Source organism: Herpailurus yagouaroundi, unplaced genomic scaffold (genome assembly GCF_014898765.1).
Source record: "Herpailurus yagouaroundi ecotype Mexico unplaced genomic scaffold, PumYag 182, whole genome shotgun sequence".
In the NCBI taxonomy this organism is placed as follows: Eukaryota; Metazoa; Chordata; class Mammalia; order Carnivora; family Felidae; genus Herpailurus; species Herpailurus yagouaroundi.
In genome coordinates this window covers 8,886,258-8,899,948 of record NW_024412413.1, presented here as the reverse complement: position 1 = coordinate 8,899,948, position 13,691 = coordinate 8,886,258, and the positions used below count along the sequence as shown (strand labels likewise).

Here is a 13,691-nt window from a genome sequence, read left to right as displayed (position 1 = left end):
GCAGAGAGAGAGCTGGTGCTTCAGGAGCAACGCAGCCTCACCTCCTCACGGAAGTTACGCACGGCCAGCCTGGTCCAAGCGCCCAGGCCGGATCCGAGTTCCATGTAACATAGGAAAGATCTTCCCAAGCTCAAGGTCATATCTAGAGCATGCCTTGGATATTTTTTGCATCCCTAATTTATGTGACTTTCTAATATGTTTAGCATTTGCCCTCCCCTTGTCTCCATCCTGCTTATTAAGGTAAATTTGCATAGAAATGGGATCTTGGATTTCAGGACCATTCACCTGACACTTGATCTCCTGAGGTGACCAGTATCTGTGTCAATACCATGAGGGTGACCCACAGACACCACATCTCCCTGCAAACTCAAAGCAAGGCCTTAATTAGGGGAGGCTTTTCATGTTAAAGCCACGGGGTGAAGCAAATCAGCAAAAGCATTTAGCACTCACTAAGGAGGACAGAATACTCCTTCCTGTTGAGTGGGCCATCCTAGGTCACAATTTTAACGTTTTTTTTTTTGTTTTGTTTTTTTGTTGTTTGTTTTTTTTTTTATTTATTTTTGAGACAGAGAGAGACAGAGCATGAACGGGGGAGGGACAGAGAGAGAGACACAGAATTGGAAACAGGCTCCAGTCTCTGAGCCATCAGCCCAGAGCCTGACGCGGGGCTCGAACTCCCGGACCGGGAGATCGTGACCTGGCTAAAGTCGGACGCTTAACCGACTGAGCCACCCAGGCGCCCCCTAGGTCACAATTTTAATTTGCCTTAGATGGACAGATCCTGAAGAAAGGATACAAAAAGTATATATCTTTGTGTGTGGGGGGGATAAATTTTGGCACACAGTTAACTATGACATTTTGCTTGGGCTCCTGAAATATTTTTTTGCCCAATAGCTATCTTTCAGATGGGTAATTGTCATCTCTACAAATTACCTTTGGAAGACCAAACAAATGTGGAAAGTCAGAGAAACGGGTCACTTGGCTGCCATCACTGTGGCAGTGGCTTTAATCCCCTGATCTCTGCATGCCTCACCCTCCCCACCGGGCAGCCACCTTCCTTAGTCACCTAAATCTTGTCACTTCGGTGGAAATTCCCACAGAGAGGGTGGCTGTGGTCCTGGTTTACTGGTCACTGAAAGTCATTAGGTGTGAGTTCACTGACGTAAAGGGGTTCAGACTTTGGCACATTCTGACAAACGTAAATGCCAAACAACAGCTTCCAAGACTGTCCCAACAGCGAACTGTCTTAGCACAGAAACAAAGGACTTGCAGGTCTTGGAGAATAGGCATCAAATTCCAAAGAGGAAAGTTCATAAAAGATGGGAGAAATCAGAAGAAAACTCTTCTGTCTTTTCTGTTTTTGAGCTCTTTTTGGCCAGGCTCCCTTGCTGAGGATAAATTCATTCAAATACAATTATTTTAAAGACAGAAAGACTACCTAGTTTTATGTCGTGCAACATTTTGTGTCTATTGTTGAATTTTTTTTTTAATTTTTTTTCATGGTTATTTATTTTTGACAGAGAGAGAGTGCGAACGGGGGAGAGGCAGAGAGAGAGGGAGACACAGAATCAGAAGTAGGCTCCAGGCTCCGGGCTGTCTGCATGGAGCCGGATGTGGGGCTCAAACTCATGAACTGTGAGATCATGACCTGAGACGAAGTCGGACGCTTAATCGACTGAGCCACCCAGGCACCCCGCGTCTATTGTTGAATTTAATCTCACATCCTTATTAGTTGAATATTATGATCTCCACTTTACAGATAAGGAAACTGAGACTCCAAGAGGTTTAGTTATTACACAAGAACATACAGCTATTCACCAACAAAACCAGGACTCTGCTCTATGACATCCCCCCTGTCTCCTAAAACAACAACAACTGTATTTCATTTGTAGGCTAACTTTCTTATTTTACACAGGCCTTGTGTATTACTGGGGGTGGGGGCATTTTAACTCAATTCAGAGGTATTATAATGGTATCTTTCAAAATGTGCTTGGCTTACACTATAATAATGCAATAAGGAATCTGACTAATCGAGTCCCCTGACTCTAAAGCCAGAATGTTTTCCACTCTCAAGCCATGTGGAAGGATGCTAAGTTCCCCACTGGCCGATGCTGCCTAATTCTCTTAAATGATTCAGATGTAAAAGAGAAAATGGCATCTGTCTAATTAACACCGCCCGGTTAAATATAGCTGCCAAGGGACAGCCTCAGGACGATGTTTACAGAACAGTCTTTCCAGCCCCTCGGGCCCCAAGTTAGAGATGATAGTGAATCTTCAATCCTTATCAACCAGAAGCAGGGATGCCCCAGAGATGGTGACAGGCCGGGCAGGCAAAGGGGGGCGAAAGGGGAAAGGCACTGCTGGCCTTCATTTCCCGCTCCTGGAGCTTGGGGATTCAGGGAACGACGGGAAGCAGATCCCACAGGCTCCCTCCCGCAGCAAGTCCACAAAAACAAAAGCCCTCCCTGCGAACCTGGGTCTTCCTCTCAGGCCCGGAGACCTTCGGCCAAGCACCTACCACCTGCTAAGACTGCTAGGTGCCCGCTGCTCTGAGCCCTTCCCTGGACAGAAAGGCACAATAAACACATTACCTCTCTTCCAGCTTCACGTCACAACATGGAAGCCGTTGCCAAGTTTGACTTCACCGCCTCCGGCGAGGATGAGCTGAGCTTTCACACCGGAGATGTTCTGAAGGTAGGTGACGTGGGGCCCCGGGGAGCCGCGGGGGAGTTTGCGTTACTCTGGTCTGGTCACCGTGTTCATCAAACAACCCATGGCTTTGTTTCTTTTCTTTTTTAAGTTTATTTATTTTGAGGGAGAGAGAGAGAGAGAGAACGAGTGGATGAGGGGCAGAGAGAAAAGGAGAGAGAGAGAGAGAGAGAGAGAGAGAGAGAGAGAATCCCAAGCAGGCTCCACACTGACAGTGCAGAGCCGGATGTGGGGCTCAAACTCACAAAATGTGAGATCGTGACCTGAGCCGAAATCAAGAGTCAGATGCTTAACCCACTGAGCCATCCAGGTGCTCCCCCCATGCCTTTGTTTCTTCAGAACTGCATGCGGTTTCTTTCAAAAAAGAGAAATTCACCTCAATCAAAAAGGTTCCTTCTGAGCTCCCGGGTGCCAGTTACCAGGGTACACGATGGAAATAAGTCACCATCCTTGTCCTGTGATACTTGTGGTCTGGAGAGGGAAAGAAATCCATCCAAAGGGCTCTTACAAATGTTCTCGTCTAAGTGCTCAGGGAGCACAGGTGAGGAAACAAGGGATCCCACTCGAGAGATGGGGTGGCAGGAAGCTGCAGCAACAGCAACACCTGTGGCCGGGGAATGCAGGGAACGTGGCTGGACGTTTACCGGAAGCTCAGATGTAAGCAAGCCCTTGTGGCTTCAGTGAGCACTGTGAGGTTCAGTGTCACCAAAACTCAACCGAGGGTGCAGGCTGGAGACAGCCGGGAAAAGATGACTGGAACAGACGTGGGCCAATGGAGGCCATGCACACCCCGGCCGCTCGAGGACGCCTTAAAACCTGCCTAACACCCACATTTGAGTTGTTGTGGCTACGTGCAGAGACAAAGTGGCCTTGGACTTCCACATTCCATGCATCACACTTGCGGGCTTCACACCTTAACCCCGATTTTGAGCAAAACCAGAAGCCCTTCTGCCATTTGGGGAGTCTGTGATGCTAATGCCCACCCCCCCCCCACCGGCCTGGCCACAGAGCACCCTCAGAAATCTTGATTCCTACTCCTCAGCAGCCGACATGGGACTTCTCAGCCTGCACAGCAACACTGAGGCCACCAGTGTCTCACCCCTAAGAAGTATATTTGCCGTAGTGAGAGCCTTGTCAGTACGTGACGGGGTGACTCAGAAAGTCACTTGGTTTGGGACTTGAACACCCCCAGTATTCGTCCTTCTAACCGCTCTCACCTTGCAAGCTCTAGTAATATAGTTGTGAAGGGTGTGCCTTCAATGCTGGAGCTTCTCAAGGTCAAAACGTCACCTGGGCCGCCCACCCAGGGAGAGGCGACCTTCACTTCTGTGGGATCTTACCAAGGTCACAGAGGCATCTGCCACACGGTGAGCAGTCCCTCCCTTCTCTCTGGGATATTGTGACCATGTGATTATCGACTGCTATACAGGGTCCTCGCTCAAAAGAGGCCAACGGGCCAACTCCCACCCCTCATCTCCCATTGCGAACAGAACCCAATATCTTGCTCAAGAGTTTCCTATTCCTCAGAAAAGCAGAAAGAAAAAAACGTTCCTCAACTCTGCTTCTCAGTCCACCTCCTGATTTCTTTCTTCTCCTTGGCTCCCAACACCAGGAAGAGTTCCCTGTGCTGGTGCCTCTACTTCCTCACCTCCCACTGAGTCTGCTGGAACTTTCTGGAAACTGCCTCTTACCCTCAACACTCCCTTCAAGTCCACCCGTGATCTCCTTAATGTATCATAGCATGACACTACTACAGCGCCTGTAGAAGGTGACACCGTTAGCTGTCCCTCTTCTGCATCTGACTGGAGCTCTGCCTCGCTCCTCAACGTTACTCTGTCCTGAATATTCTTCTTGAGATCTCTCAAGCAATCCCCCGTCTCACGAGAGAGGAGTCTGATGAAGTAAAAAGGAGCAGGAGTTTAGAGCCAGAGAAGTTGGGAGTTTGAATCCCAGCTGACTAGCTGTATGGCCCTGGATCCGTCCCCTGCCCCTCTGAGCTTCACTGTCCTTCATCTGCAAGCGGGGACCGTAACTATTTTGCAGGGTTTGGGGAAGGATTAGAGGTAATGGCCCCACCTCAAAGTGGATGTTCCTTGAATGGTTGCTGTATTCCAGTATTGCCCATTCCTGCCACCGTTCAGACCATCGCCACAGCCCCTTGACTGACTTCATCACCTCCTGTCTCTTACTCCTTCAATCATTCTACGTACTAGTCTTCGGAGGATCTTTCTGGGAAAAAAATCAGGTCGGATCACCTCCTTGCTCAAAAACATTCAGCGGTTCCCCATTACCAGTCGATAGAAAGTTAAGCCACCTGGCCCCAACCCGCTCCCCAACCTCCCCAAGCTCTCGTCCGTGAACACGCACACATACATACACGCACGCGCACATACACACACCCTTGTGTATGTAATGCCCGGGTCACGCTGCAATATATACACTGAGTTTCTCGCACTCTCCCCGTACTCCAAATGCCTTTCTCCTCCACAGGCATATTTGACTACCTCTGCCTCGGAACCCTCACTAATCCTCCACACCCCCTATGGCCCCAGCAAAATGAGTCACTCCCTCTTTAGCTCTTCCACGGCATGGCAACACACGTCATTCAAGGTGCTGCCGATCTCCCCTCCCGAGACGGTTATTTATGAGCAGCCAAACCCCTGTGCTCTTACGCACACCACACCCACCTCCCATCACTGCCCTTACCCTGTGGGATCCTGACCGCCCGTGCATATGTTGGCTATTCCACTCGCCAAAGCTCTGTGAGGGCAGGGGCCAGGTCTGCCTCGGTGTCCAAAACAGCAGAAAGGTGACCCTCCCTAATATTTGATGAATGAATGAGTGGTGGTTTCCTCCATCTAGGAGCTCCCTGAGAGCAGAGCCAAGCCGGTTCATCTTTGTGTCTTCCCAGCAGCGCCCCCACGCAAGTCACAGCCCCAAATAGGTGCTCAGCGCAAATTGCATGAATTGTTAAATTGCATTTCTGCACGCTCGTGTAGAATTCCATCAGAAGGGCAAACCTGTCCTTTTCAAATTCTGTCCCTTGCAGCTGTGCTGATGGAAAGAAAAGTGGAGAGGGGCTTGTTGGCCGAACCCCACAGCATGTCTCTATCATGGCGGTCAGTAGCCCTGCCCGTGGGTCTCTATGTATGACTGCAACATCTGCCCCTCCGCTCCAGAGATGGGTAAAAAGCCCCAAGATCTTGCAATTGCTTTCCAAAGCAGCTCTTGACCGCCCCAGCAATTTACTCCTGGGATGCTCTTTCATCCTAGACTTTTCGTGCTAAAAGACCAAACAGACTTTTTCACTAAAAGGTACAAACAATGTCTGACGAGCTCACCACCAGCTAACCCCTCTAGACTGTGAGTTCCCCAGGACACAGGCCTCAGCTTCTTCATCTCTGTATTCCCAGCACCTAAGCGCAAACAGCAGGTGCTCACTAGATGCCGATCAAAGGACCATGAACAAGATGATGGACGGGGGACTCTGGCCGAATGGCTCGATCCAGCTTCTCCTGTGACAGAAACATTAGGAGTCAGATAATTTTATGTTCATGCCTCAACCCCTTGGACCTGCAGCTCTGTGCAGCCCCAGACTTAACATTTTCCCTCTTAAATCTGCCGCTGTTTAAAAAAAAAACAAAAACGACCCAGTCCATTTCCACCCGCTTCTGTACTGTGTCTAACTCAACCCTGTTTCTTCCTACTAAAACAGTGACCTGAAAGCATGAAGAGTTAATCCTATGTAATTAACTGCAATACTTCAGATTTCTGCCATGCCTCTAAGAGCTGTAATTCCATCCAATTTTAAAATTCTCCCAACTGTACATTTTGTCCTCTTCCCACGTCTAACTTATTCTCAGGCCATGTGACCCAGAAAATTATTCTCGTAGGCAACATTATACGAATTAACATACAGTAAAGTGAAGTGTAAAACCTCATGTGTTCAGGCTGAACCCCTTGCTCGAGTTTTCATGATGGGGACAAGAGATAGGGGGAACCGAACAGACAGAGAGATGAGAAGAACAGGAAGTATGGGGCCCTGGGCCAACAACGGTGGAAGGAAACCACCTCCCCCCAAACACTCCTCTTTGCAGAAAATGAGATTCTTTTAAAACCTTGCCTTCTATGGGGCGCCTGGGTGGCGCAGTCGGTTGAGCGTCCGACTTCAGCCAGGTCACGATCTCGCGGTCCGTGAGTTCGAGCCCCGCGTCAGGCCCTGGGCTGATGGCTCAGAGCCTGGAGCCTGTTTCCGATTCTGTGTCTCCCTCTCTCTCTGCCCCTCCCCCGTTCATGCTCTGTCTCTCTCTGTCCCAAAAATAAATAAACATTGAAAAAAAAAATTAAAAAAAAAAAAAAAAAAACCTTGCCTTCTATACGCCATAAAAAGCCTGTAAATTCACCTCTCTGGGAGCACGATCTTAGGCAGACGGAGCACCAGGTGGTGGGGAGAAATGGCCGCCATTGTGGGCTAATCTTTCAGTTGCTACAGGAGGTAGATGGGTGTGAGCCACAATGACTAAAATTACAGCTGATTTCAGGTCAGAGAACTAAGTACATAGTTGGTTCTTACCGTGATGAGCCAATTTCCACATGGCCTCTTTTACCTTATCCCCGCTCACCTTCGTATTTGACATGTGCTACCCAGCCCAAACATCGCACTCCCGTGTGATGGGAGAAAGGAACTCCAAAGCCATACGTTGAGGGGTGAAGGCATGGAGTGAAATGTCCTTGTGTTCTCTGTGTGAATCCCGGGCACCGGTGCCGGGTTTCCAAGTGCTTTTTTTGACCTAGATTTTTCTGCTCCCCCCACTCCGCCCCCTCTCGGCATACACATACCCACGAGTCCTTAGTGACACCAGCAGTCATATTTGATGATAGAAACTATAAAGTTTTCTGTCCTCAGCAATTCTAGAACTCAAATATGAGACACACTTTTATTTCTTCAGAACAGGTGATTAAATTCAAAACATACACATACAACGCTTTAAAGAACTTATAAACCCTACTATGTCCTTCGGAGCTGGAGGTCTCCCTCCCAAGAATACCACATTTTGCAGAACTGTGTTTTAAAATTTTTTTTAATGTTTATTTACTTTTGAGAAAGAGAGAGACAGAGGGAGGGAGGGGCAGAGAGAGAGGGAGACACAGAATCTGAAGCAGGCTCCAGGCTCTGAGCTGTCAGCAGAGTCTGCTGCAGGGCTCGAACCCACGAACCACGAGATCACGAGATCACGAGATCACGACCTGAGGCGAGGTCAGACGCTTAACCCACTGAGCCACCCAGGCGCCCCTTTCAGTATGCACTTTCTGAAGGACTTCGAGGTACCAGAGCTCATCTGATCCTCACATCAGCTCGGGAGATGCTAGCTGGTTGTCACTGTCCCCATTTATCAGATGGCTAATTGACCTGCGGAAAGTCACACAGCGAGTGACAGGGCCAAGCTGGAAACCAAGCCTTCTCAATTCCAAACGCGGAGGGCCGGCCCCTTTCTTCCACCCCGGGGGTGATACTCGAAATGTCAGTTACTTCGCTGTCTTCATCTCTGCTCCTCTCTGGGACAGAGAAACCCGTGGGACCGAGACTTCAACTCCACCTGCCATAGGACGACTCTGAAATCCCCAATACCAGCCCCAACCTCTCTGCCCAGCCCAGATACACATCTCCAACGGCTCACTGAGCTTTTCTCCTCAGACTCAGGGGGCAGCTTGGATTCACCCACATGCACCCACATGCAATCTGAAGCCCATGGGTTTTGCCTCAGGCCTGCTTCTCCTCATGTATTAGCAAAGCCATCACCACCCACTCGGTCTCCCAAGGGCGAAATCCGGAGCCCTCCCAGAGTCCGCTTCTCCCTTGGTTCCAAGAACAGTCGCGAAGTCCCGCACACTTTGCTTCCAGGTTCCTCTAAAATACCTCTTCGCCCCTCGCTGGGATGGCTGCACTCCCTTCCCAGACTTTCCCCCGCCCAATCCGTCTTCACTTTCTGATGCAGGGCTCTTTCTTGGCTCTAATTCTGGCTGTGTTATGTCCCTGCTCAGAATCCTTTAGTGGTTCCCCATAAATTTCAAGATGGAAGCCCAGACTTTCCAACATGGGCTACAAGGGCCTGTACCTCTGGTATCCCCCCTCGGCCCCTGGGGCCACAATCTAACCTCCCTCCGGACGGAAGCCTTTCATTCCCAGAATGCACCTCACTTCCTCTCATCCCAGAAGTTCCTGCGCCCTCTGACTTTGCCTGGGTAACTCCTTCCGTTGCCTGGGCAACCCCAGGGCCTCTCCTCCAGACAGTCTTTCCTGCCCACCTTCTGCTTTCTCCTTTAGTGTAGCATGTCTATCAGTTAGGGAGTCTTCAGCTACAAGAAACAGAAACTTAAATGCGGCTTAAACAATAATGCAAATTTATTACTTCTCATACAAAGTCCCGAAGCAGGAGGGCTCCAGCCTGGCTAATTCAGTGGCTCAATGACACCGTTAAGCTTCTTTTCATTTTTTTGCTCTGCCGTCTTCATTATTGTTCAAGTCCATGCCGCCCGCTTTAGAAACATTCTCAGTGGGGGATGGGGGCAAATATTTGTCTTTTAATAGCGAAACTACTATTTTCTGAAATAACCAGAAGCCACATAGAGCCAAGTGGTGAGTCATATGAGTAATCAAGGGAAGTGATAGCATTTGGGGTCACAGTCAAAGAAGGACCATACAGTAATGAGACCGAACTTCTGGTTTTGCTTGTGATCTGGCTCTAAAAGCAAGTTTAGAAAAGGCATCCCAAACATCTTGAGTTACGTCCAAATTGTTTGTGAAGCACATGGAGTGTGAACACAGAGAGTTACTGTTTTCAAAGCTGGCCCCACTGGATGTTTAAGTTTTAATTTGCTTGTTGAAAAAAAAAAAGGAACAAATTAAATTTTTAAAAGGTTCCTGGTTACCTAGCAGAGAAGGAAAAAAACCATGGAGTGGCCGCTCTTGTCTTCCCAACACCTGCTCACATGAGGAGCTTCAGATGCTGAGATCTGGGACACATGAGTTTCCAACATATAAAGAGAAAGGATTGCAGAGAGGCCCCTGAATGCTGAGCCTGGGAGGTCACACCATGGTGGCGTCCCATGTGTGGATGGCACTAGGGGACAGAAATTAGCTCGGGGTCAAGGAAGCCAAACTCTAGAGACAAACCTGTTGCTCTCCCACTGGAGCACCTGTGTTGTCTCTCTGGCTTTCCCTCTAAATCCGAAAGGGTGTTCTTTGCCCCGCAGCCCCTTTCTTCTGCCTCTTGGCGTCCTCCCTACAATCTCTGTCCTTCCTTCCTTCTCTTCCATGTAGATCTTAAGTAACCAAGAGGAGTGGTTCAAGGCGGAGCTTGGGAGCCAAGAAGGATATGTGCCCAAGAATTTTATAGACATCCAGTTTCCTGAGTAAGTATTTCCAGCCTGCTGACACGGGCCTACCCACTCACACTCCCCTTACTTTTTCAGCAGTCACTAAAATTATCCATCCATACCCAAGACACTGTCAAAACCGGCTGCCTCTGGAGAGGGAGTCACAAAGCTGAAGGCCAGGGTGGGAGGGAGATTTGCATTTCACTGCATTCCCTTTTGAGTTTTATACCATGTGCATGTATCGCCTATTTTAGGTTGATAAGCTAAACTCATCTATAACCGCAATCACAGGGTTTCCACAAATTCCACCGGGGGCGCTGTTGGCCACCCGTGTCAGAAGCTGCCTCTTCAGAGCGAGTCTTTTCTCCCAACCTCTTCCACCCTCACTAGGGACCCCACACAGCTCCCTGCCTTCCCTAAACCGTGCTCAAACCAGTGAGAACAATCAGAGTGGGGGGGGGGGGAGAGGAAATTCCCTTCCTAAGGAGGAAACAGAAAAATTGAGATTGGGTCTCGTTTGTCTCAAGAATTGACCACAAAAGTTAGATAGAAATCTAATCTGGTCCGTGAGTCACAGTCTAGCCCAAAGAGCAGAGGTCTGTTAGAAACCCCAAGCGGTGTTGGCGACCCTGTGAACCAGGACTGACCACTGAACTGACAGAATGACCACTGACCTCAGCGCTTGATGTTGCCCTGTAATCTCAATGACCGCCTCGCACCTTCTCGCTCCTCAAGCCTCCAGCCCCTCCCCCACGGCACTGTTGACTCAGGGCCTTCCTTCCAGGGTCACTGGGACGATCAAGCCACCGGAAAAGCCCCTCTTGCCCATCCCCCCACCTGACTCACTGCATCCACCCACCTCCTGCAACTTACTGGGACACTGCCTTTCCTGCAGCCATTTGGGAAGAATCGTCTGTGCCTCTGGCAGAAACTCTCCCCTCTCTCTCTGTCTCACATCAATTCTCTCTTCCTCTCTGCTGGGTCACTCCCATCCACAAAGATGCTGCAATGTCTCCCGTCTAACAAAAACAAAACAAAACAAAGCATTCTTGATCCCAAGTCCCCTTCCAGCTACCACTCCCCTTCTTCAAAAGAATTGTGTGCACTCTTATCTCTAACTTCTCTCCTCCTACTGAAACCTTTTTATCAAGGTCACAGTGAACAACTGGGTCCACTGGTGGGTCCCACTGTCTCAGCATGGTAGAACATAAGTTCCGTGGCAGCAAGGGTTCTTGTCCACCTTGCTCACCACTGTATCCCGAGTGCCCAGAAGCAGGTCAGCGCATAGTAGATATCTGATAAAAACTGTTGAATGCACAAGTGAATAGCTTTGGAATGATGCGTAATAACGTAACCCTGCCCACTCGTTTAACATATAGCGTGTGGACGTTTTTTGCAAGTCTTGAAGTCACGTGTCAAACTCCCATCAGAGGATAAGTGTGTACTTTCTAAACGATCTCCTAACTGCTGGCTGCCTCTTCCAAAATATTTCCATTGAGGTATGGCTGCTGAGGAGCGTGGCCCATTCCTCTGCCCGGCCCCATTACATTTCCTGAACAAGGCAAAAGCTGTGGTGGGCAGTCCCTTGTTTAGCCCTGCAGCAAAGCACGACAGGTATCCTGGCAGGATCTCTAGGCAGGTGACCACCAGAAACCCTCGCTTCCAGAGGAAGAAAGCCCAAAGAAACTTCGCCTGCAGCACCAGGTCTGGAATAAGGTGCTCCTGTCTGGAGTCTAAGTTCCTAAATTCCAGAGAGCGTAGAGAATTGCTCACAAAGGAATCCAAAGAGTGTGGGACATTCACCTTAGGGGGACGCACATACTAGCCTTCCAGGGGCAACAATGGAGCAGCCGCCTTGAGGAAATGGGGCCAGTCCCTCTTAGGGCCGCTGAGTGATCGCAAACACTCATTTCGCTCTTGTGTGGTTGAGAGGTTTCTGGCCACCTGCCCTGAGGCTGCAGCTACTGTTTGCCTTGCCTCTATGGCAGCTCTTGGCCTTCACACGCGCTCTGCCACCTGCCGCGACACTTAGAGGCTGCCTGCCACCCTGACTGTTCCCCTGAAAGTGTAGCTTCTCCCCTGTTTCTTCTTTTCCACCATAAAGATTATTTTCCTGGATTTGGGGGAGGGCCCCGGAGCTGGCTGTGTAGACGCTGCTCTCTGGTCGCTGCTAGCCTTGCTCCATGCCACCTGGATCATGAGGGCCCCTGGGCTCTCAGGGGGGCCCACTGAGCTCTCAGCCTGGGGGAGAGCCCACGGCTCCCCAGCTCCGGTCCCCCAGTGCCTGAAGGGGCTCCTGTCTTGCTGGCACATCATCTGTCCCTGCAGCGCTCTTTCCTAGTGACATCCCTCACATAGCTGCCAGCAGGCGGCCGCTTCCCGCAGCGAGTCACTCCCACACTGTCCCATTTTGGTGCAGTGGCACATTTCCATGATTCAGGTTTTCCAAGCGAGAGAGAGGGAAGGAACAAAGGGGGTGCGTCAGGGGAACACTCACTTGCCTCGCCTGCAAACCGCCTAGAGCACGTGTTTGGTTTTAGAGGCCCCGGCCCCCCCTTCGGCCTCTTTCTGCTCTCTACTGACCAGAGTCCCCGGCCTCTGTCCCTTTGGCTCATCTCTTCTCCCCTTCCCCTCCATCGCTCTGGCAACTCACCAAGATCCTCTGGTTTTATCTCATCTAATAGATGGTTTCACGAAGGCCTCTCCCGACACCAGGCAGAGAACTTACTGATGGGCAAGGAGGTTGGTTTCTTCATCATCCGGGCCAGCCAGAGCTCCCCAGGGGACTTCTCCATCTCCGTCAGGTACTGGCCACCCCCAACCCAGACTGCTAAGGCCGTGAGGTGACCTCTTGAATGTGACCTATTTATTGCTCAGGAGCATGGTGGCCAAGGGGCCCAGGCATCTTATCAACTGGGATGCCGTCCATTTCCTTCCCATGACACATGTATATAACTCTTCAGTACGCTGGTTTGTGGCCAAATTATGTAGATGTTCATCTGCTTCCCCTTCCAGCCCAAGTGCTTCTGGAAGGAGCACTTTTATTCTGGAAGGACAAGATTTTATTCTATTTCAGCTTTGTGCCTTTAACAGTGCCTTGCACCCAGTAGGTGTTCAATGAGTATTTGTGCAAGGAAGTGGGGCAGGAGAAGGAAGGGAGAATTCCCAGTTGTCCACATCTGTCTTGAGGTTTAAATCTGAACCTTTTCTTTAACTACTGATATACGTCGGAAGAAGGCTCCGAGGACAATTAAAATCCCAAGTCACTGCTGTAGGGGACAGAGGTAGCTGTACGTGGTGGCACAAAAAGAAGGGCTACGTCAACACACTGTAACGCAGCAAGCTGACAGCAGCAGATGGGAGCCGAGGAGGGCTGGGGTGAGGGACGGTAGCAGCAAAATCTCACTCGTGTGCATGCCCGGGAGGAAGTGAGTCAGTCCAGGCATAAACATGACACAGCCCCACACTCAGAAACCCCAAGTCTGAGCACACTGCGTGTGGTCAGCCTGTCTGGAATCGCGAGTCCCATATCAGGCGTGGTGGCCACATGTGAAAGTGCATAAATTTAACACTGATTTCCATGCAGGAGGAGACGTGTGTGGTGG

At 50.0% G+C, this 13,691-nt stretch overlaps 1 protein-coding gene across 3 annotated transcripts in view; it reads left to right on the top strand.

Moving 5' to 3' along the window:
* Positions 1 to 13,691, top strand: part of GRAP2 (GRB2 related adaptor protein 2) — a 62,122-nt gene that overhangs the window by 39,045 nt on the left and 9,386 nt on the right. For all 3 annotated transcript variants that reach the window (XM_040490765.1, XM_040490764.1, XM_040490766.1), the window contains exons 2-4: positions 2,603 to 2,694; positions 10,031 to 10,122; positions 12,771 to 12,890. In XM_040490765.1, the coding sequence (XP_040346699.1) occupies positions 2,617 to 2,694; positions 10,031 to 10,122; positions 12,771 to 12,890 (290 nt within the window). In that variant the 5' untranslated portion in view covers positions 2,603 to 2,616. The remainder of the gene's footprint in view (positions 1 to 2,602; positions 2,695 to 10,030; positions 10,123 to 12,770; positions 12,891 to 13,691) is intronic.